This window comes from Engystomops pustulosus, chromosome 4, assembly GCF_040894005.1.
Source record: "Engystomops pustulosus chromosome 4, aEngPut4.maternal, whole genome shotgun sequence".
In the NCBI taxonomy this organism is placed as follows: domain Eukaryota; kingdom Metazoa; phylum Chordata; class Amphibia; order Anura; family Leptodactylidae; genus Engystomops; species Engystomops pustulosus.
The window spans coordinates 8985705-9007037 of record NC_092414.1 but is presented as its reverse complement, the minus strand read 5'-3'; the positions used below and the strand labels follow the sequence as shown (position 1 = coordinate 9007037).

Here is a 21333-nt window from a genome sequence, read left to right as displayed (position 1 = left end):
GTGTCCTCACACTACTATACTCTGTGCTTTCTGCAGTCAGTGTTAGCTAATGTCCCTGGTGAGATGCATAATCAAACCTTTGTGTATGTTGTTAGTAGCAGCAGGACTGTGAAATATGATTTATATTCCAGGATTGTACTAAAGGGGCGGGTCCTCACACTGCTGTGCTCTGCATGCCCAGTGACTAGTAAAAGCCATAACAGGCTGTTGGTTGAATTGTACACTGATCAATCATTGGAAGGAAGTGTGGAACAGCTTGCAGAGAGCACAGAAGTCTTTAGACATGGCTCAAATCCTGGAGTATAAATCTATATTACACAGTCCTGCTGCTGCTAATGACATAGAACAAAAGTCTCGTTCTCTCCAGAGACAATAACAAACACTGGCTGCAGAGAGCACAGAGCACAGCAGTGTGAGGACACACCCCCAGGAGTTGAAATTCATATATCACAGTCCTGCTGCTACTAACAACAAACACTAAGGTGTGGTTACACATCTCTCCAGGGACAATACCGTTCTAATTACTTGACCCAGGCGGATTACATTACATAAAGGCCAATAACAAAGACAAAGATCAATTCATTGTTCTGGTCTAAGGAGGATCCGGTCTTGATTTTTATAAAAGTTTCAAATTGGTGTAACAGATGTAAATTTTTTGGAAAAATCTAATGACAGCTTAATGGCAATATCTTTGAAAGATTGGCAATTTGACGAAGTTTGGATATTCTCAAGTTTCAAATTCTCAAATTATAGGGGGTGGTAGGTCACTTCGGGAAAAGTAAAAGACAACTGGGCCCCAAATTTGTGCAATTCTATAGGAAATCGTGTTATTTTCACTACGAGTCCAAGGACATTGTCCAAAACCATGGAGTGTCGGCAACAACCTGTGGAAAATTACAATCATGTGTAGGTATCCTAATACATTGGTAAGATAGATAAATGTGGTATGCAGAAATTATAGGTAGGGGACCAGGGGCGCGAGCCCCAGGCCCCCACCAGTGAGCAGATGCTAATTTGCCCCTAACCCATTACCCTCACAATACCTAATGGGCTTAGGAGCAGCCATGCCATTATCTGGAGTATTATAACAGTTGTATATTGTGATCACAGGGCGGCAACAAGATTTGTGGGAGACCGTCACCCCCTTCGAGAGGTTTACCCACAACTAATTCAGCGGGGGAGATTTATCATCAAGTTTCTGAGGTAAAACTGGTCTAGTTGCCCATCGAAACCAATCAGAGCACAGCTTTAATTTTATTAACAGTTATGGGAAAATGAAAGCTGAGCTCTGATTGGTTGCCACAGTTCTGCTATAGGAGGCTTATGATAAATCTCTCCCAATCTGTTTTACTATTTTCCTTTCTCAGCTTTGTTTCTGGAAGAGGGTGACGGATGCTTTGTCTCCACGTAGCGGCAGCATTGCACAATAATACAAGGACTTCCTTCGAAATCCATCACACGGTGGCCATGTTTTATAGAGTACGTGGCACCTTAGTAGAGCGAACTATAAACTAGATATCTTTTAGTAATTTAGTCATTAAAATTGATCAAAAAACAGAGGAAATTACTTCAGTAAAAGTCACAGAAGTTAAGATTTGTCAGTCACACACCAACATTTTCATGAATACCTTTACCATTCCATGGATTTATGATGGATCTTCAGATCCGCTGATCCCCTGCCCCAATATCTGGATATGACCCCCACCGATATTCCACACAGCATGAAGGGGCTCGGTGAAGGTGGTGGTGAAGGTGTGTAAGTGTCTGATGGGGTCACACAGCTCATAGAAGGACAGTTTTCCCGCCTCATAATCCAGACTGATCCGGATTCTATCTTCGCAGCATTGGGTGTGTAACGAGATCATGTCCTCATCATGTACCACTGAATAATTAGTTCTGTTCTTAAACCCTGCACATAAAACCCAGGACTTGTTATTATCCCCAATGTGTGACTGATCTCCCCTCTTGTCTATACTGGGGTAACACATCCCCACCATCCAAATGGCCGATCTCCTGATCTCCACATCCCAGTAATGTCGTCCTGAGGTAAATCCTCGGCTGTTCATCACCTGAGGATAATCCTGGAATCTCTCTGCGGTGTCTGGACGTTTCTGCTTTATATCTGTCCAGTTTGCCGTTTTCAGGTCATTTGATATAAGAAGATTATTATAGGCCGTGTTTATATCCAGTATTATATCTACAGGACCTTCCCCATAGATCCCTCCATCTCTTGCATCTACAACTATATCTCCTACACCCTCAGCCATGACTTCAGCCCTTTCAGGTTCATCTTGTTTCTCACCTGTTTCTCCCCGAGATTGGACGTTTGGGGGTTGTGACAATATTTCCTCCTGTTGTGGGGGTACGATGGTCTCCAGATTTCTCATTATATCAGAGAAACCCTCATGTAACATAAATGAAATTACATCAAAATCCGCATCATATGTTGTATCATGTCCCCCTGTGTCCCCATCACCTCCCCCCTCCTCAGGATCACACAAGTCACCGGTGTCTGGTTTCTGTAACACAGTCAGTGGATCAGTCATGTTACACAGCTCCTCAATGTCCTTCATCTTCCTGGACAACTTGATCTCCTTAATCCCCAGCTTCTGCATGGCATAAGACAATGATAGCGATTCCTGTCTTTCCCGCTTGGAGATCTCACTCAGGATCCTCTTTTTCAGGTCATTCTTCCATACGTTGATGTCTTTAAACAGGGCGGTGACTCTCCTTATATCTCCAGATGCTTTTTCTAGAACTTTCCTACTGCGTTCCTCCAGACTCTGGATTCCTTCCTCAGTCTCCTCTCTCTTTGTGGTCAGGTTTTGGAGAACATCTCTCAGTTTCTCCTTCTTCTTCTCAGAAGCCTCCACCAGCATCTCCACCTGGTGTCCCTGATGTTCTTCAGCTAAACGACAGGACACACAGATACAAGTCTTGTCCTCCGTGCAGTAATATTCCAAGATCTTCTTATGGACAGAACATTTCCTGTTTTCCAGGGAAGTGCTGGGATCAGTCAGGACGTGTTCTGGTTCCTTACTGTGAACGTTCAGATGATCATCACACAGAGAAGCCTCGCAGTGTAGACAGGACTTCACCGCAGGTACAGGAGAGTGAATGCAGTAAGTGCAGCAGATCCCGGTGACCTCCTCCAGAGGTGGTCGAGTAGAGCGGACATGTTCTACTACATTACGTAGAGTTATGTTCCTCATCAGCGCTGGACGCCTTCGATATACTGTTCTACATTCCGGACAGGAATAACCTGTAGCCCTGTTCTGTGTATTGAGGTTCTGACTGATACAGACCTGGCAGAAGTTGTGTCCACATCTCAGGTTTACAGGATCTGTATAAATGGTCAGACAGATGGAGCAGAGGAGCTCCCTTCTCAGATCAGCAGACGCCATGGCTTGCAGATTCAGAGTAAACTAAGCTGAAGTTGTATGTTGTAGGGGGGGAGGTCCAGCTAGTAGGTTCATGCACAACCCACTGCCGAGGGCTGTCTGTTAACCCTATAAACTGCTGAGGTGTTCCTCAGGCACCATCCATGCATCAGTTCTAGGGACATTCTGATCTACGAGTCATAAAATCCATTGTAGCTGAACAATAAACCAGAGAATTCTTCATCCAGAGATGGTGTCAGTGTGTGGACCTCATGCATGCAGAACTTAGCTGGAGCAGAGATCAGTACATCGAGTGGCGCACAGGTTTTATTGTGCAATCCTAAACACACGTCTCCCCAAATGACAAGCTTTCAGGACTGTGAAGGACCCTTCTTCAGGCATGATGTAACAAATTGTCTGAAGCAACACATATTTTATGCACAAAGGATCAGAGAAGTCATGCACAAAAATGATACAGCTAAGAAAACGGGACCTCGGTTAGTTTTTTGCCTGTAAGTTAATGACCCCCAGCATCTTTGATGACCCCACTATCTCAGGATAGTGAGCTGTGTACCAGAGTGCACATAGTTCAATCTCACGCACAATTATATCTCCTTCGGTGAACAAATTTACCTACAGAGCATCGGATGTTCTGTGTATAGCCTGCCAGATCCCTGTATATAGCCAGCCATCCCCATAGTATATAGCCAACCATCCCCATAGTATATAGCCAGCCGCCTGCCTCCAGTATACAGCCAGCCCCCTGTATATAGCCAGCCATCCCCCTAGTATATAGCCAGCCTCCTAGTATATAGCCTGCCTGCCCCCAGTATATAGCCAGCCATCCCCATAGTATATTGCCAGACAGCCTCCTAGTATATAGCCTACCAGCCCTCAAAAAAACATTTCTTCAATGCATTGTTATTTTAAAAAAATTACCTTTATTGCCATAAAAGTGTGAATGTGGCTTACGGCCCCCTAGTAACGGCCCTCTGTTACCACTAGATGCGGCCACCGCTGCTCATCAGCAGCAGAGGCCCGCATGCGCTTAGAATGAGGTTTCCCTGAACCTGCCGGGAGCATGTGAATGCGCATAGCTAGCGCATAGCATTATTTGAGGGTTGCCCTTTCCTAAAATGGGGTCACTACTCGGGGGTTTCTATTACACTGGTACCTCAGGGGCACCCCAACACCAGTCTAGTGAAACGGGTGCTCCAAAATCTAGATTTTGCTTGTCCCTTCTCAGCCTTGCCGTGTCCCCAGCCTGTAGACTATTGCCACACATGGGGTATTGCCATACCTGTAGTAACCCACGGAATGATTTTTGGGGTGTTTTTCCACAGTGGGATGAGTTGGGCTGAATACATTTCTTCCTACTATTACACATTTGAGAAAACAATGCAATTTCTACACTGCCCCCATCATATTGTATTACATTTGGGCCAGCATCTCAGGGGTTAAAATGCTCATACAACCCTAGATCAATTCTTTGAGGGGTGCCCTTTCCAAAAACGGGGTCACTACCCGGAGGTTCCTATTGTACTAGTACCTCAGGGGCACCCCAATAACATTCTAGTAAAAAGGGTGCTCCAAAAGCAAAATCTTACTCCATCCCTTCTTAGCCCTGCTGTGTGCCCAGCCTTTCAATTTTTGGCACATGTGTGGTATTTCCGTTCTCGGGACAACCCACAGAATGATTTTTGGGGTGTTTGTCTAAAGTGGCATGACCTGGGCGTAATATATTAGGCGCTAAAATGACATTTTTGAGATAAAACCGCAATTTTTACTCTGCACCATTTACTTTGCATAAGATTTTGGCCAGCGTGTTGGGAGTTAAAATGCTCACAACAACCCCAGATAAATTTTTTGAGGGGTGCAATTTTTAAAATGGTATAATATCTTGGGGCTTTCTATTGCATTGGTACCTCACAGGTCCTGCAAACATGACATGGCACTCCGAATCCAAACATGTGAAAACGGAGCTGCAAAAGCAAAATTTCGCTCCCTCCCTTCTCAGCCCTGCCGTGTGCCCAGCCTGTCAATTTTTGGCACGTGTGTATGGTATTGCTGTACTCGGGACAACCCGCAGAATGATTTTTGGGGTGTTTGTCTAAAGTGGCATGGGTTAGGCACAATATATTAGGCACTGAAATGACAAAAACAACATTTTTGATCTGCACTATTTACTTTGCATAAGATTTTGACCAGCATGTTGGGGGTTAAAATGTTCACCACACCCCCAGATAAATTCTTTGAGGGGTATAGTTTCCAAAATGGTGACATCTTTGGGGGTTTTCTATTGTACTGTTACTTCAGGGGGTCTTCAATTACACTGTGACACCACAAAACATTTGCAGCCAAATTGGCCTAAAAACCCAATGGTACATACTCTGTTCTGGACATCGCTGTGCGGGGAAACAGCAGCTGACATCCATATGTATGGTATTGCCGTACTCGGAAGAACCAGGGCAAAAATTTTGGGATGTATATTTACCTCAAATTCCTTCTGAATGTGTCCATTTTAGGGCTAGTAGAACATTTGAAACTTTGAAAATTGTCATTTTTTAATTTTTTTTTCCTAAATTATGGAATTTTTACCCCCAAAAAAGAAACTGATCATCAAAATGACACTACTAACATAGACCACAATGTCTCACGAGAGAACAATCTCAAAATCACTGGGATATCTTAAAGTGTTGAAAAGTTATTACTAAGGGAAGAGACACTGGTCAAATTTTTGCAGGCTGCGTCATTAAGGGGTTAATGTAGGAGGGCTTATCAATTTACGTAAGTAACTCAGGACAATATGATTGATGATATACAAAAATGGGCAAAATCGTAAGAAATAGAACATGGAAATGTGTTTCACATTAATTATACTGCGCTGAACTTATCATCTTTGCTGCCAAGTCACAGGATTTGCGCAAGATGTGGGAGAGATTCTACACGGAGACATTCCGGAGGCACCGGATGGAAGTCCGGGATGTGGGAGGCTTGTACTCAAATTGAAATACAGGCAGTCCCCGGGTTACGTACAAGGTTCTGTAGGTTTGTTCTTAAGTTGAATTTGTATGCACAATATTCAAATTTTCTAAAAAGGCTACTGGGGCGTGGAGTAGCCTTTTGAGCCCCAGTAGCCTTTTGTGTTCTGCCTACCCTACATCTTCAGCGCGCAGCTCCTGCTAGCTGAACGCACTAGTCTGGGAAGCTGGGTTCTGCGCATGCGCACACAGAGGTCTAAACGGATCTCCGTGGTTACAACAATGGCGTTTATTTACTAAGGGTCGCGCTAGTCGCTTTCGTCGGACTTTGCACCTTTTTAGGGGATTGCACGGAATGGATAGGAATTTAACAAGGGTTTGCGCTGAGATTGTGTTGCACACGATCGCATTGTGGCGCAGCTGCGCTGCTTTCATGTGACAGACATCGGGGGGGCTGTGCCATCAGACGATCCAACTGATTCCGTGTGCGGGATTTAACTTTCAAATTGTGTTGCAGGACAATGCACTTACATGCACCGGGAAGAAGAAGGTGAACTCCGGGGACCTGAGCGGGGAAGCGACACATGCAGGATATCGGGCGCAGGATCTTAGTGACTCCCCGCACAGCGCATTATACACGGACATTGCACTTACATGCACCAGGAAGAAGAAGGTGAACCCCGGGGACCTGAGCGGGGAAGCGACACATGCAGGATATCGGGCGCAGGATCTTAGTGACTCCCCGCACAGCGCATTATACACGGACAATGCACTTACATGCACCAGGAAGAAGAAGGTGAACTCCGGGGACCTGAGCGGGGAAGCAACACATGCAGGATATCGGGTGCACGATCTTAGTGACTCCCCGCACAGCACATTATACACGGACAATGCACTTACATGCACCAGGAAGAAGAAGGTGAACTCTGGGGACCTGAGCGGGGAAGCAACACATGCAGGATATCGGGTGCACGATCTTAGTGACTCCCCGCACAGCACATTATACACGGACAATGCACTTACATGCACCAGGAAGAAGAAGGGGAACTCCGGGGACCTGAGCGGGGAAGCGGCACATGCAGGATATCGGGCGCACGATCTTAGTGACTCCCCGCACAACGCATTATACACGGACAATGCACTTACATGCACCGGGAAGAAGAAGGTGAACTCCGGGGACCTGAGCGGGGAAGTGACACATGCAGGATATCAGGTGCACGATCTTAGTGATTCCCCGCACAGCACATTATACACGGACAATGCACTTACATGCACCAGGAAGAAGAAGGGGAACTCCGGGGACCTGAGCGGGGAAGCGACACATGCAGGATATCGGGCGCAGGATCTTAGTGATTCCCCGCACAGCACATTATACACGGACAATGCACTTACATGCACCAGGAAGAAGAAGGTGAACTCCGGGGACCTGAGCGGGGAAGCGACACATGCAGGATATCGGGCGCACGATCTTAGTGACTCCCCGCACAGCGCATTATACACGGACAATGCACTTACATGCACCGGGAAGAAGAAGGTGAACTCCAGGGACCTGAGCGGGGAAGCGACACATGCAGGATATCGGGTGCAGGATCTTAGTGACTCCCCGCACAGCACATTATACACGGACAATGCACTTACATGCACCAGGAAGAAGAAGGGGAACTCCGGGGACCTGAGCGGGGAAGCGACACATGCAGGATATCGGGCGCACGATCTTAGTGACTCCCCGCACAGCGCATTATACATGGACAATGCACTTACATGCACCAGGAAGAAGAAGGTGAACTCCTGGGACCTGAGGGGGGAAGCGACACATGCAGGATATCGGGCACCCCCGCCCCTCTCCATGGGAATATATGGCGCATGGCGTTGTATTCCATAGAAAGATAGGACATGTGCTTTCTTTCTACAGGCTACGGCACCCTAACGCTCCCGTACGCTGCCATGAGGCCATAGAAGTGTATGGGTGACACATATGCCCCGTATATACATCGGCCGTATATACGTCTCCCATACGTTCGTGTGAATGTAGCCTTACAAATCTTGTTGTATCCACGAAGATCTGATCCGGACCTTTGTGTATCCTTATTTTCTACCCTCTTCCAATATAGGAGGGCTTATGGTTTGTGCACAAATCAGATTGGACGGTCCATTACATAAAAATGGAAAAGAACATTTGTATAACCAGGGAATAAGATATTAAGAGCAGAAACGTCTCATATATCAAAACGCCCGACAGAAGAATTCGGCTAAAGTTCATCGTGTTGTTATTGCACATAAACACTGACCATCTGGATCCTCTCCTACAGGAATAGTCTGACCACATCCCATATTTCCACAGTCTCACGTGATCAGGATAGAGATGGAAAAGCAAAGTATTATGTGGAGAAGTTCTCATACAAGTCATGAAGTCTAGATGTTACGCAATATGCTAAGAAAACAATCGCGAGCAGTCGCGCAAACCAGAGCATACGCAAGGAATCTGACAAGTCCGCAGCCATGTGCAGTGTATACATTTTCACGCATGTGCATGAGATCTAAATAGTTAACCCCCCCCCAAAGTCCGCTGTTACCCCCCCCCCCCAAGATGACCAGAGCAGCTTGTTGCGCATGGACCATCTCTATTGACAGAGGCAATCTACTATCTCCATCAGTGCCATAGAGATGCAAAGGGAGTACAATGGAAAAATTCGGGAGCCCTTAATAAATGAGCCCCTTTGAGTTCAACCTAATTGTTGCCATGTGGTCTCTTTCCGATATGTTTACCACGTCTTGTGAGGGGTCGGGTGGGATCTGTGGGGCTCAGTCCCAGTGTTAAGGACGGGTGCTGGTTAAGTTGCCCCTGATTATACCCCTGTGTGAGGCGAAAGGGGGTAACCAGTTCCACAATTTGTGTACCTGGAAATATGCGTTGTGATAAATCTTCTCCATTTCCTGGAAAAAAAAAAACCCTTTGGTTTGTTTTTCTTCGTGTCTTAACGTCTCTAGTCTGTCTTCTCTAATTAACCCCTTAAGGACGCGGGGTTTAGTCGCTCATTTCTCCGTAACGTTTTCATTTTTCCGTGTGTACACGGCTGTGTGAGGGCTTATTTTTGTGTGTAACAAATTTTACTTCTCCGTCAGATTATTTATTATAACATGCCGTGTACTGGGAAGCTGGAAAAAAATTCCAAATGTGGAAATTTGTTTTTATAAAAAACACGTTCGGGTCACGTTCTTGTGGGCTCAGTTTTCAACACTTTCACCTTGCGCTCCAAATAACACCTCTGCTTTATTGCTTGGCTCGGTACGATCGCGGCGATACCAAATTTATATAAGTTTTATTGGGTTTTCAACAGTTAAACGATTGTGTACGAAAAAGAAAAAAAATGTCGCCATTTTGGGACGCTAATAACTTTTTCATACTTGGGTGCACCGAGCTGGGGGAGGAGTCATTTTTTTGTGAAATGAGACGACGTTTTCATTGCTACCATTTTGAGGTGTATGCGACATTTTGGTCACTTTTTATTCCATTTTATTTATGTGATGTAACATGGTGTAAAAGTCGCGTTTCAGACATTTTGGCGCCATTTTCGGTTATGTGGCTCACCGTCAGCAAAAAAAAGTTTTTTTATATTTTGATAGATCGGGCATTATGGGACGCGGCGATACCTATTGGGGCAGATTTACTTACCCGGTCCTGTCGCGATCCAGCGGCGCGTTGTCCGATGAGGATTCGGGTTCTGCCGGGAGTCACTAAGGTCGTGCGCCGATATTCACCAGGTGTCGCTGCTGCGCTGAGGTCCTCCGGAGTTCACCTTCTTCTTCCTGGTGCATGTGAGTGCTTGATCTTGCGACACAAATTCTTTTTTAAATTCTGCGTTTTTTCAGAATCCATCGGGTTGTCCGACAGCCACGACCCCCGATGCGTCACAATCCGATCGCGTGCGCCAAAATCCCGAGGAAATTCGGCACAAATCGGAAATATTCGGGAGACCCAACGAAAGTGCGGCGTTCGGACCCTTAGTAAATGAGCCCCAATGTGTTTATGATTTTTACTGTTTATTACGTTTTATATCAGTTCAAGGGAAATGGGGGGTGATTTGAACTTTTAGGTTTTTAAAATTATTTTTGAACTTTTACTTTTTTAAAATTATTTTTGAACTTTTTTGAAACTTTTTTTTTGACCCTCTGGGCTACATTAACCCTAGATGGTCTGATCTTTCCTACCATATTAGCAATAATCTTAGCCACCAGTTTTAAGCCTTGGTTTGGGTCGATAAGAGCTAGGCAATAGGGGGTCTCAATCGACTTTCGGCAACACCTTAACGTGTGCTGTGTTTGCGGATGAGGGGATCTGCATTCCACGCATTATGCTAGTAAAATATTTGGCTAGGGGTGTCGCTATCTTTGTAGTCCATCCAGTCCTGGAGCTTTTCCGTGTCCCAGTATCCGAATCGTCCCCTTTACCTCCTCTGGAGTTATATCCGCATTTAGCAGCGTCGAGTCTTCCTCTAGCAATCTGGGTAATGTGATTTTAGATAAATACCCCTCCGCCTTGTCCCTATCAAATGCCGATGTTTGGGATATATTAGTCAGAATAGACATTTTCAGCTTCCTCACTTTATGCCTTGATGATCTTCTACGCGCTAACAGCATAAGATACAGGAATATAATTTGTGGTTCTTGCACAATAGTTACACAATAGTTGGCCTTTGGCCTTTGGATTTTTGGAAGGATGCAGAGGAGTGCCAGGACACTGGGGAGTGTAATCCAAGCCTTCATAAACAATATCATGACATTTGTATAGTTGTTATAATAGGAAACACATGTCTATGCGCTATTTTGTTTCATATATCATCAATTATATTGTCTTGAGTTACTTACGCAAATGGATAAACCCTCCCACCTTGGAAAGGGTTCAAGAATAAAGGTGCGCCAAGGTCTGATCAGATCTCCCTGGATACAACTGTCTGTGTCTACGTTATTTTTGGCCAATTTATTATTTTATTAATTACTCTCTGCCTGGTTGATATTGAACTGCTTTAACAGTTGCGTAGAGGGGGACCGTGGCGCTCTCCGGAGGCCTATTCTACGCAGCTGGCATCTGATTCCCCCAGTTCCTCCTCCGATGCTTCTCCTCTCCCGCTGGACGGGCTGCGCCATCTTGCAACACTCCGATCAGTGAGGGCCGGATCACAATGGGGCAGATTTACTTACCCGGTCCATTCGCGATCCAGCGGCGTGTTCTCTGTGGTGGATTCGGGTCCAGCCGGGATTCACTAAGGCAGTTCCTCCGACGTCCACCAGGTGGCGCTGCTGCGCTGAAGTTCCCCAGGATACACTGAAGTACACCGGCCTATTCCTGGTGAAGGTAAGTGCGAGTCCCGCGACACTTTTTTTTTAAAAAAAAATGCTGCGGTTTTTCCGAATCCGTCGGGTTTTCGTTCGGCCACGCCCCCCGATTTCCGTTGCGTGCATGCCAGTGCCGATGCGCCACAATCCGATCACGTGCGGCAAAATCCCGGGGCAATACAGGGAAAATCGGCGCAAATCGGAAATATTCGGGTAACACGTTGGGAAAACGCAAATCAGGCCCTTAGTAAATGACCCCCAATGTCTCCGGTTCCGGGTTCTATCGCGGTGGGCTTTCAACCGCTAAGCTTCCTGGTTCAGGGGCACTCTAATGTGCCGTGAAGGAGTTCTGTAAAGTTGCGATTTTCGCGCTATGAAGCATTTTTGCACCATGTGGACAGCGGAGCTCCGTCGCGCACCTCCTCACGTGCCGGGGCCGGAACACTTCACACTTCCTGACTTGTTTCCATCCTCTCAGTAATCCCTCTAACACCTCCCAGCCGGCAAATCTGTGGACCCATCCTTTCCCTACTTGTGTCAAAGTGTTTTTGTTTTGTGTCAAATTTGTTGTTTTACGTCATGATCTAGTATTGCTATGTTTTGGGTACTGTACGCTGTGCCCAGCATTGAGGCGAGGGAAGTCCCTGAGGCCTCCTTTCTGATATCTGTCACCCTAGTTTTTATGAAATTTTGGATCTGGTAATAAGTGAAGGTCACACACCCCATAAGTGAGTACTTGTTTTGGAGCTCCAGCGTGGCTCAGTCTCACGCAGCAGGCCTCGTATCGTCCTAATCCCATTCTCCTTCCACGTTCGGAACAGCTTGGTTTCTGCACCGGGCTTGAAGTCCCTATGGGTCCGTCATGTATTTTGATATCAGGATAGGGAGGCTGTGTAGCTTCCTCACCTCCTTCCATGTCTCCAGTGTGTCACGGAGGTGGACAGACTGTTTCGCTTTTGGAGGCCATTTTGAATAGCTCGTGTGCATAAGGGATAGCAGGTCATGTGACGTCGCCAGGGCCTTTTCTAGTTTGGTGACTGGTTTTGTAGTGGAGCCAATCTATGACATGTCTTAGCGGGCTAGCTAAGTTATAACCTCTAATGTCTGTGTCAGAGTAGTCCAATATCAACCAGGCAGAAAGTAATTAATTAAATAATAAATCGGCCAAATAACGTAGACACAAGCAAGTATAGTTGTATCCACTGAGATCTGATGAGACCTTCTTAATGTAGGAGGTAACTCAAGAAGTAACTCAAGACAATGGGGCACATTTACTTACCTGGTCCTGTCGCAATCCAGCGGCGCGTTCTCCGTCGGGGATTCGGGTCTTCCGGCAATTCACTAAGGTAGTGTGCCCGATATCCACCAGGTGTCGCTGCTGTGCTGAAATTCGCCGGAGTTCACACATTTTTTTTTTAAATTCCGCGGTTTTTCCAAATACGTCGGGTTTTCCGACGGCCTTGCCCCCCCGATTTCCGTCGCATGCATGCCGGCGCAAATGCAAACCCGGGCCAATTTGGCGCAAACCGGTAATTTTCAGAAAACCCGACGAAAAAGAGCGATTAGTAAATGACCCCCAATATAATTGATGATATACAAAAATGGGCAAAATCGTAAAAAATAGAACTGTAAAATGTGTCGCACATTAAGACAAATATGCAGAAGTCATCATATTGTTATTGGACCAAAGGCCAAATATTGTTCAAGAACCACAAACCACGTTCCTGTATCTTATGCTGTTACTGTGCACAACGTTCATTCTTACATATAGTGAAGAAGTTTAATGCTTTAACCCCTTCCTGCACAATGACGTGATACTACGTCATAGGATGCGGGTCATTCCTGTCCGTGCCCATGAGATCAGCGCGGTATCCCGGCAGTATGCGGTCGTCGGGATCCCGCAGTAACAGCCGGGATCGCGATAGTCACGATCCCGGCTGTTTAACCCTATAGACGCCGCGGTCATAGTGACTAAGGTGCATAGGCACGACGATTGGCACCCTCAGTGCAGGGCACGGAGGTACCGATCATTACCATGGTAACCCGAGGGGTCCGATAAGGACCCCAGGGCTGCCTATGGTAGCTGCCTGTTAGGATGGTGCACTGTGCACGATCTAACAGTGCAGCTGTCAGCCTATGCAGAATGCATACATTAGTATTGCAGTATATTACAATGAACAAGTGATCAAATGATCACTTGTTCATGTCCCACCCTGGGACAAAATAAAACAGTAACAAAAAAGTTTAAAAATAAAAGTGAAATGAAAAAAAATTATTAAAAAAGAATAAAAGTCCCCTGAAGTCCCATGGAGTAATCAAATAAAACATAAAAAAACATTAAAAAAAGTGAAAATCACAACGTCCGTAACAACCCGTCCAATAAGATAAAATGATCACTGAACCCGTACAGTGAACGCCGTAAAAAAAAAAACACAAAAAACCCTCACAAAAATTATGAAATTTTCACATTTTGACTGCATAAAAATCGCATAAAAAGTGATAAAAAAGTAACATTTACCCCAACATGAAACCAAGAAAAAGTACAGCTTGTCCCGCAAAAAATAAGCTCTAAACCAGCGCTGTAAACAAAAAAATTAATAAATGTTCTGCCCATTGTTACACGGCGATACAAAAACAAGCAAATTTCTCACAAACTGGGGCAGATTTACTTACCCGGTCCATTCGCGATCCAGCGGCGCGTTCTCTGCGGTGGATTCGGGTCCGGCCGGGATTTACTAAGGTAGTTCCTCCAACGTCCACCAGGTGGCGCTGCTGCGCTGAAGTCCGCTGATATGCACTCAAGTACACCGGCCTATACTTGGTGAAGGCAAGTGCAAGCTCCGCGACACTTTTTGTTTTTTAAATGCCGGGGTTTTCGTTCGGCCACGCCCCCCGATTTCTGTCGCATGCATGCCAGCGCTGATGCGCCAAAATCCGATCGCACGCGCCAAAATTTCAGGGGAAATCGCCGCAAAACGGGAAAACGCGAATCGGGCCCTTAGTAAATGACCCCCAATGAGTTCTATATTCTGCAAAACAAGTTAACCATAAAAAAGCCATATAAATGGGGTAATGCTGTAATCGTGATGAGAAAAGAGATAAATTATTTTTATGGTACGGAGAACGTCCGGGGAAAAAAATGCTAAAAACCATAAAGAAGAATTAATGATTTTTTTTAACCACCACCAAGAAAGAGTTAATAAATCTGAAATTGGGTATCAAACTTTGTGGAGTTTTTCGTCATTTAATACTTTGTAACGGTTTAATTTTTGGCCAAAATTACTATATTGTCTATATTGTCTTTTAAACCCCTGAGTAGCATCTAATGGGTTAACACACTTCTTAAAGTTGATTTTTCACACATTGAGGGGTGTAGCTTCTAAAATGGCGTGATTTATGGGGTTTTACTGTTATTTAGGCCTCTGAAAGTCACTTAGACCTGAGCAGGTGCCTCTAAATCAGGATTTTGGTGATTTTCATAAAAATGAGAAAAATTCCACCCACAATTCTCGACCTCCTAACAACCTAGTAAAGAGAGGAGGCATAAAACCCTGAGCCGATATAAAGCAGACATTTGGGAAATGTTAGTTATAAAGTTACTTGGGCGCTATGACTATCTGCCTGAAAAGCAGAAAATTTTGAACTTTGAAAATGAATGATTTTTAGAAATTTTGGCCGAATTTCCATTTTTTTCATGACTAAACACAAAAGATATCATCAAAATGTTTTTATTACTTTGAAGTACAATGGGGGTCATTTACTAAGGGCCCGATTCGCATTTTCCCGACGTGTTACCCGAATATTTCCAATTTTCGCCGATTTTTCCTGAATTGCCGGTGCTGGCATGCACGCGACGGAAATTGGGGGGCGTGGCCGAACGAAAACCCGGCGGATTCGGAGAAACCGCCGCATTTTTTTAAAAAAAAAGTGTTGCTCGGCACGCGCTTACCTTCACCCAGGATGGCTCGGTGAACTCCAGTGCTTTCCGATGCTCTTCAGCGCAGCAGCGACACCTGGTGGATGTCAGAGGAACTGCCTTAGTGAATCGCCGGAAGACCTGAATCCAAAGAACGCGCCGCTGGATCGCGAATGTGCCGGGTAAGTAAATCTGCCCCAATGTGTGATGGGAAAACAATCTCAAAATCCCCTGGATATGTTAAAGCGTCATGAAGTTATAACCTCCCATAATGACACAGGGCCAATTTTAAAAATCAGGCCTGGTCCTAAAGGTCTAAAATGGCTTAGACACAAAGGGGTTAAATAAGTGAAGTAAACTTCTTTAACATTGGGTAAGTTCACGCTCCCCTCCTCCTTGTATAGCATCAGATTTTTTGCTGGTATTCGGCGTCTCTTGCCTCGCCGGATGAAGTTTCGGAATGCTTTCATCAATGTCTCCACATCCTTGTGCTTTAGGAGCACTGGTTTGGTATGTAAGGGGTGTAGCGGTTTGGGGAATGTGATCATTTTTATTAGAGGGCGAAGATGGTGCCAGCGAGGTAGTTCAGTGTGTAGATGGGTGTCCGACCTACGCCTACCCCTAGGTATGTCATGGAGGTGGTCACCACTTTACTGGGCAGTTTCTTCTAAGACGATCTTCCCTGTCCCCAATGGGGCTCACAATCTAATCAACCTACCAGTATGTTTTTGGAGTGTGGGAGGAAACCAGAGGACCCAGAGGAAACCCACACGGAGAGAACATTTTTTTTGTATAATGGGTGAGATTTACCATCAAAGAGGGAATGTTAGAAAGGATATTTCATCCCCTACCTGTCTGCTCTGGGGTCTCCATTATTATAGATTTTGGTTGTTGGGGTGGTATTTATTGCTGTACTATGGCATTTATCATTTCTGGGGTGGCACTGTACTGAAGTTGTTGGTGCATCTAGTGTGCTGGTTAGTGATGCATCAATACGGACCTTATAAATGACCAATGACCAATGACCAATAAATGTTGCCCCCCCCCCCCAAAGGCTAAATCCTTAAATTAGGAACAGAACCGAAATTTTAAGGTAATGTCATAATTTGTATAATTTATTATATGTTTGAGGATTTGGAGCTGGTCCATGTTATCACAACTCCGACTCCACCAAGAGTCATGCGACCACCGGTTATATGACATCAGTCTTAGATTCTGAACAGACAACAAGAATAGGAGACATTTACCCCTTAAAGGGTTTCATTGTGTATGCTCTATTCTTTTCCTTTTTTTTAGCCTCGTTTCTAGGATTTTTAAAGCTTTGTCTCCACATAGCGGCAGAACGGTACAATGCAAGGACTTTCCATCCTAGATATTGCTGTGCGGATGTAACGCAGGGTGTGTGCTGTCTCCCCTTGTGGCAGCTTAGAAGAATGCAACAATAGGATATATACTGTACATTATATACATTCTAGTTAATCTATAGTTACAGAATGATAATCGTGACAGAAATGAAGATTTATTAGTCAAATACCACTATTTTCATTAATATCTTTACCATTCCATGGATTTATGATGGATCCTCAGATCTGCTGCCCCCCTCCCCCCAATATCTGGATATGACCCCCACCTATATTCCACACAGCATGAAGGGGCTCGGTGAAGGTGGTGGTGAAGGTGTGTAAGTGTCTGATGGGGTCACACAGCTCATAGAAGGACAATTTTCCCGCCTCATAATCCAGACTGATCCGGAATCTATCTCGGCAGCATTGCTGAGGTAACTTGATCACTTCCTGGTCATGTACCACTATATAACACGTTCTATTGATAAGTCCTGCACATAAACCCCAGGACTTGTTATTATCTCCAATACCTGACTGATTCCCCCTCCTGTCTATACTGGGGTAACACATCCCCACCCTCCACATCCCCGATCTCCTGATCTCCACATCCCAGTAATGGCGTCCTGAGGTAAATCCTCGGCTGCTCATCACCTGAGGATAATACTGGAATCTCTCTGCGGTGTCTGGACGGTTCTGGTTTATATCTGTCCAGTTTGCCGTTTTCAGGTCATTTGATATAAGAAGATTATTATAGGCCGTGTTTATATCCAGTAATATATCTACAGGACCTTCCCCATAGATCCCTCCATCTCCAGCAGCCATTACCGTATCCTTGACATTTTTTGTACCTGACACAGATACATCTTGTGTCTGACTGACATTTGGGTATTGTGGGCCCAATAAATCAAATTTTGAGGGTAAGATAGTCTCTAGGTTTCTCTTTATATCAGAAAAACCTTCATGTAACATCCATGCAATTATATCCATATTTATATCATGGGTCTTATCATGTCCTCCTGTGTCCTCCTCACCTCCATCATGTCCTCCTGTGTCCTCCTCATCTCCATCATGTCCCCCCATGTCCACCTCATCTCCATCATGTCCCCCTGTGTCCCCATCACCTCCTCCATGTCCCCCTGTGTCCCCATCACCTCCCCCCTCCTCAGGATCACACAAGTCACCTGTGTCTGGTTCCTGTAACACAGTCAGTGGATCAGTCATGTTACACAGCTCCTCAATGTCCTTCATCTTCCTGGACAACTTGTCCTTCTTTATCTCCAGCTCTTGGATCACATCAGACATTAAGAAGGACGCGTGCATCTCCTGCCTGGAGACCTCACTAAGGATCCTCTTTTTCAGGTCGTCCAACCATTTCCTGATGTCTTTAAACAGGGCAGTGACTCTCTCCGCTTCTCCAGATGCTTTTTCCTGAGCTTTTCTCCTGCTCTCCTCCAGTCTTTTCTCAGTCTTCTCTCTCTTTGTGGTCATTTTCTGGAGAACATCTCTTAGTTTCTTCTTCTTCTTCTCTGAGGCCTCATCCAGCGTCTCCACCTGGTGTCCCCGATGTTCTCCATCCAGACTGCAGGTCACACAGATACAAGCCGCATCCTCCGTGCAGTAATATTCCAGGATCTTCTTATGGACAGGACATTTCCGGTTCTCCAGGGAAGTGCTGGGATCAGTCAGGACGTGTTCTGGTCCCTTGCTGTGGACTCCCAGATGATCATCACACAGAGAAGCCTCACAGTGTAGACAGGACTTCACTGCAGGTACAGGAGAGTGAATGCAGTAAGTGCACCTGATACCAGTGATCTCTTCGTTGGATGGCTCAGTAGACCGGACACGTTCTACCACATTACGTAGAGTTATGTTCCTCTGCAGCGCTGGTCGCCTTCGATATACTGTTCTACATTCAGGACAGGAATAATCTCTAGACCTGTCTTGTGCATTGAGGTACTGACCAATACAGACCCGGCAGAAGTTGTGTCCACATCTCAGGGTTACAGGATCTGTATAGAGGCTCAGACAGATGGAGCAGAGGAGCTCCTCTCTCAGATCAGCAGACGCCATGTCTTCCGGTTTCAGAGGAAATGAAGCTGAGGTTGCAGGGGGAGGTCCAGCTAGTCGGCTACTGCACAACCCACTGCCGGGAGCTGTCTGTTAACCCTATAAACTACTGTTGTGTTTGGTCTAAAGGTACGGCAAAGAAAGTATATTATTGCATATTTCCCTCTACTTCTCAGTGCAAATAAGGGCATTTGTTATAAATAACAAGAATAATTGGACAAAAATAAAATTAGAACAATGTGGTTGGATAATATTACTACATGAATAAGCAATATAATCCAAAAAATATACCTCTGGAACAAATTAAATTAATTTACTAGATTTTAGTTTTTTTTCCTGCTTTGCCTATATTCCCTTTGGTTTTAGATATATATATTTTTGTTTATTCGTAAAAGTATATCAATATCTAGCCACATACGCAGGCATTTATTAATTTGGGTGCAGGGTGCACAAATCATGCTATAATTTTTCGCTGAGCTTGTGGCGCAAGGGGTTAATGAATTGGCACAGAACCGAAAAGTTTTAGAAATGTCTCCACATTTATGAAGGTGAAATATAACTCCATAGAAAAGACAGACCACAGTCATGAGTCCTTCTCATGCGCATTGAAAAAATATTATATTTATTTTTATATATTTTTATCTTTCTAGCCATTAGCGCTGTATGAGGCTTGGTTTCTGCTTAACCCTTTCACGACCCGTGACGTAATAGCACGTCACGGGTCGGCCGCGGGTGCATGGAGAGGGCTCACGCACTGAGCCCTCTCCATAGCCGGTAAGTCTTTGCTGCATATTGCAGCAAAGGCTTACCGGTAACACCCGCGATCGGTGCTAGCACCGATCGCGGGTGTTTTCACCTCGATCGCCGCCGCCGGCTTCAAAAGGATGGCGCCGGCGGCTTCAAAAGGATGGCGGCGCCCACGATCCTTTTCGAGGATCGCCGCTCCCCGTGACGTCATCGGGGAGCGGCGATCCGTCGCCATGGTAACCTCGTGTCTCGCGAAGACCCGAGGCTACTTCAGGTTAACCCATGCATTACAATGTGCTATCAGCACATTGTAATGTATGAGTAGTAAAATCCCCATATACTGCCATACTGCAGTATGGCAGTATATGATAGGATCGTGCAGACACCCTAGGGTTAAAGTACCCTAGGGAGTCTGAAAAGTACTAAAAATAAAAATAAAAAAAAGTTAAAAAAAAAAAATTATAATAAAAAACCCTAAAAACTCAAATCACCCCCATTTCCCTAGAACTGATATAAATATAAATAAACAGTAAAAATCATAAACACATTAGGTATCGCCGCGTCCGAAAATGCCCGATCTATCAAAATATGATAACGGTTTTTCACTGCGTTTAATTCCGTAACGGAAAATCGCGCCCAAAGTCGAAAATGGCACTTTTTTTGTCATTTAAAAAAATTAAAAAATTCTATAAAAAGTGATCACAAGGTCGAACAGTCCTAAAATTGATAACATTGTAAATGTCATCAAAATCCGCAAAAAACGACACCACCCGCAGCTCCATACACCAAAGTATGAAAAAGTTATTAGCGCCAGAAGATGGCAAAATACCCCAAAAAAAAATTTTGTACAGGAGGTTTTAATTTTTTTAAATGTATGAAAACATTATAAAACCTATACAAATTTGTTATCCCCGTAATCGTACCGACCCAAAGAATAAAGTAGACCTGTCATTTGGGGCGCTCAGTGAAATCCGTAAGATCCAAGCCCACAAGAAGGCGGCACAAATGCGTTTTTTTACCAATTTCACTGCATTTGGAATTTTTTTCCCGCTTCCTAGTACACGGCATGGAATATTCAATACCATCTCTATGAAGTGCAATTTGTTACGCAGAAAATAAGCCGTCACACAGCTCTGTACATGGAAAAATAAAAAAGTTATGGATTTTTGATAATGGGGAGTAAAAAATGAAAATGAAAAAACAAAAAAGGGCCAGGTCCTGAAAGGGTTAAAGAATTGTGCTTCCTGGTGTCACTACTTACTATGCCATGCCATGTACTGGGAAGCTGGAAAAAAAGTACAAATGAGGTGAAATTGCCGGAAACAAAATGCAAAAAAAGTTGCGATTGGGACACTGGGTGGCTATTTTCAGGAATTTTCTCTTTTTGGGACTGGCCACCTCTGTTTTACACAAGTACCCCCTACCCCAAGGAATCCTCACACAATGGGGAGTATGCAAATACATTTTCCAAGGTGTTAAATGGAAAACAATGGAGCTCATTTACTAAGGGTCCGTCAGAGGCATTTTCGTCGGGTTTCCTGACGACTTCCATTTTGCGCCAAATT

At 44.9% G+C, this 21333-nt stretch overlaps 2 protein-coding genes across 2 annotated transcripts; both read right to left on the bottom strand.

Annotated features, from left to right (window-relative positions):
• On the bottom strand, positions 1 to 3547 carry LOC140126013 (E3 ubiquitin/ISG15 ligase TRIM25-like). The gene has a single exon (XM_072145059.1). The coding sequence runs from the start codon at positions 3402 to 3404 to the stop codon at positions 1647 to 1649; it is 1758 nt and encodes a 585-aa protein (XP_072001160.1). The 5' UTR covers positions 3405 to 3547; the 3' UTR covers positions 1 to 1646.
• Positions 3548 to 16705: 13158 nt separating this feature from the next.
• On the bottom strand, positions 16706 to 19061 carry LOC140126011 (E3 ubiquitin-protein ligase TRIM39-like). Its single transcript, XM_072145057.1, has one exon. The coding sequence runs from the start codon at positions 19022 to 19024 to the stop codon at positions 17195 to 17197; it is 1830 nt and encodes a 609-aa protein (XP_072001158.1). The 5' UTR covers positions 19025 to 19061; the 3' UTR covers positions 16706 to 17194.
• Between the last annotated feature and the right edge of the window lie 2272 nt (positions 19062 to 21333).

Coding starts and splice junctions, on each gene's coding strand:
- LOC140126013 (XM_072145059.1), bottom strand. CDS start 3,404: ATGGCGTCTGCTGATCTGAGAAGGGAGCTCCTCTGCTCCATCTGTCTG.
- LOC140126011 (XM_072145057.1), bottom strand. CDS start 19,024: ATGGCGTCTGCTGATCTGAGAGAGGAGCTCCTCTGCTCCATCTGTCTG.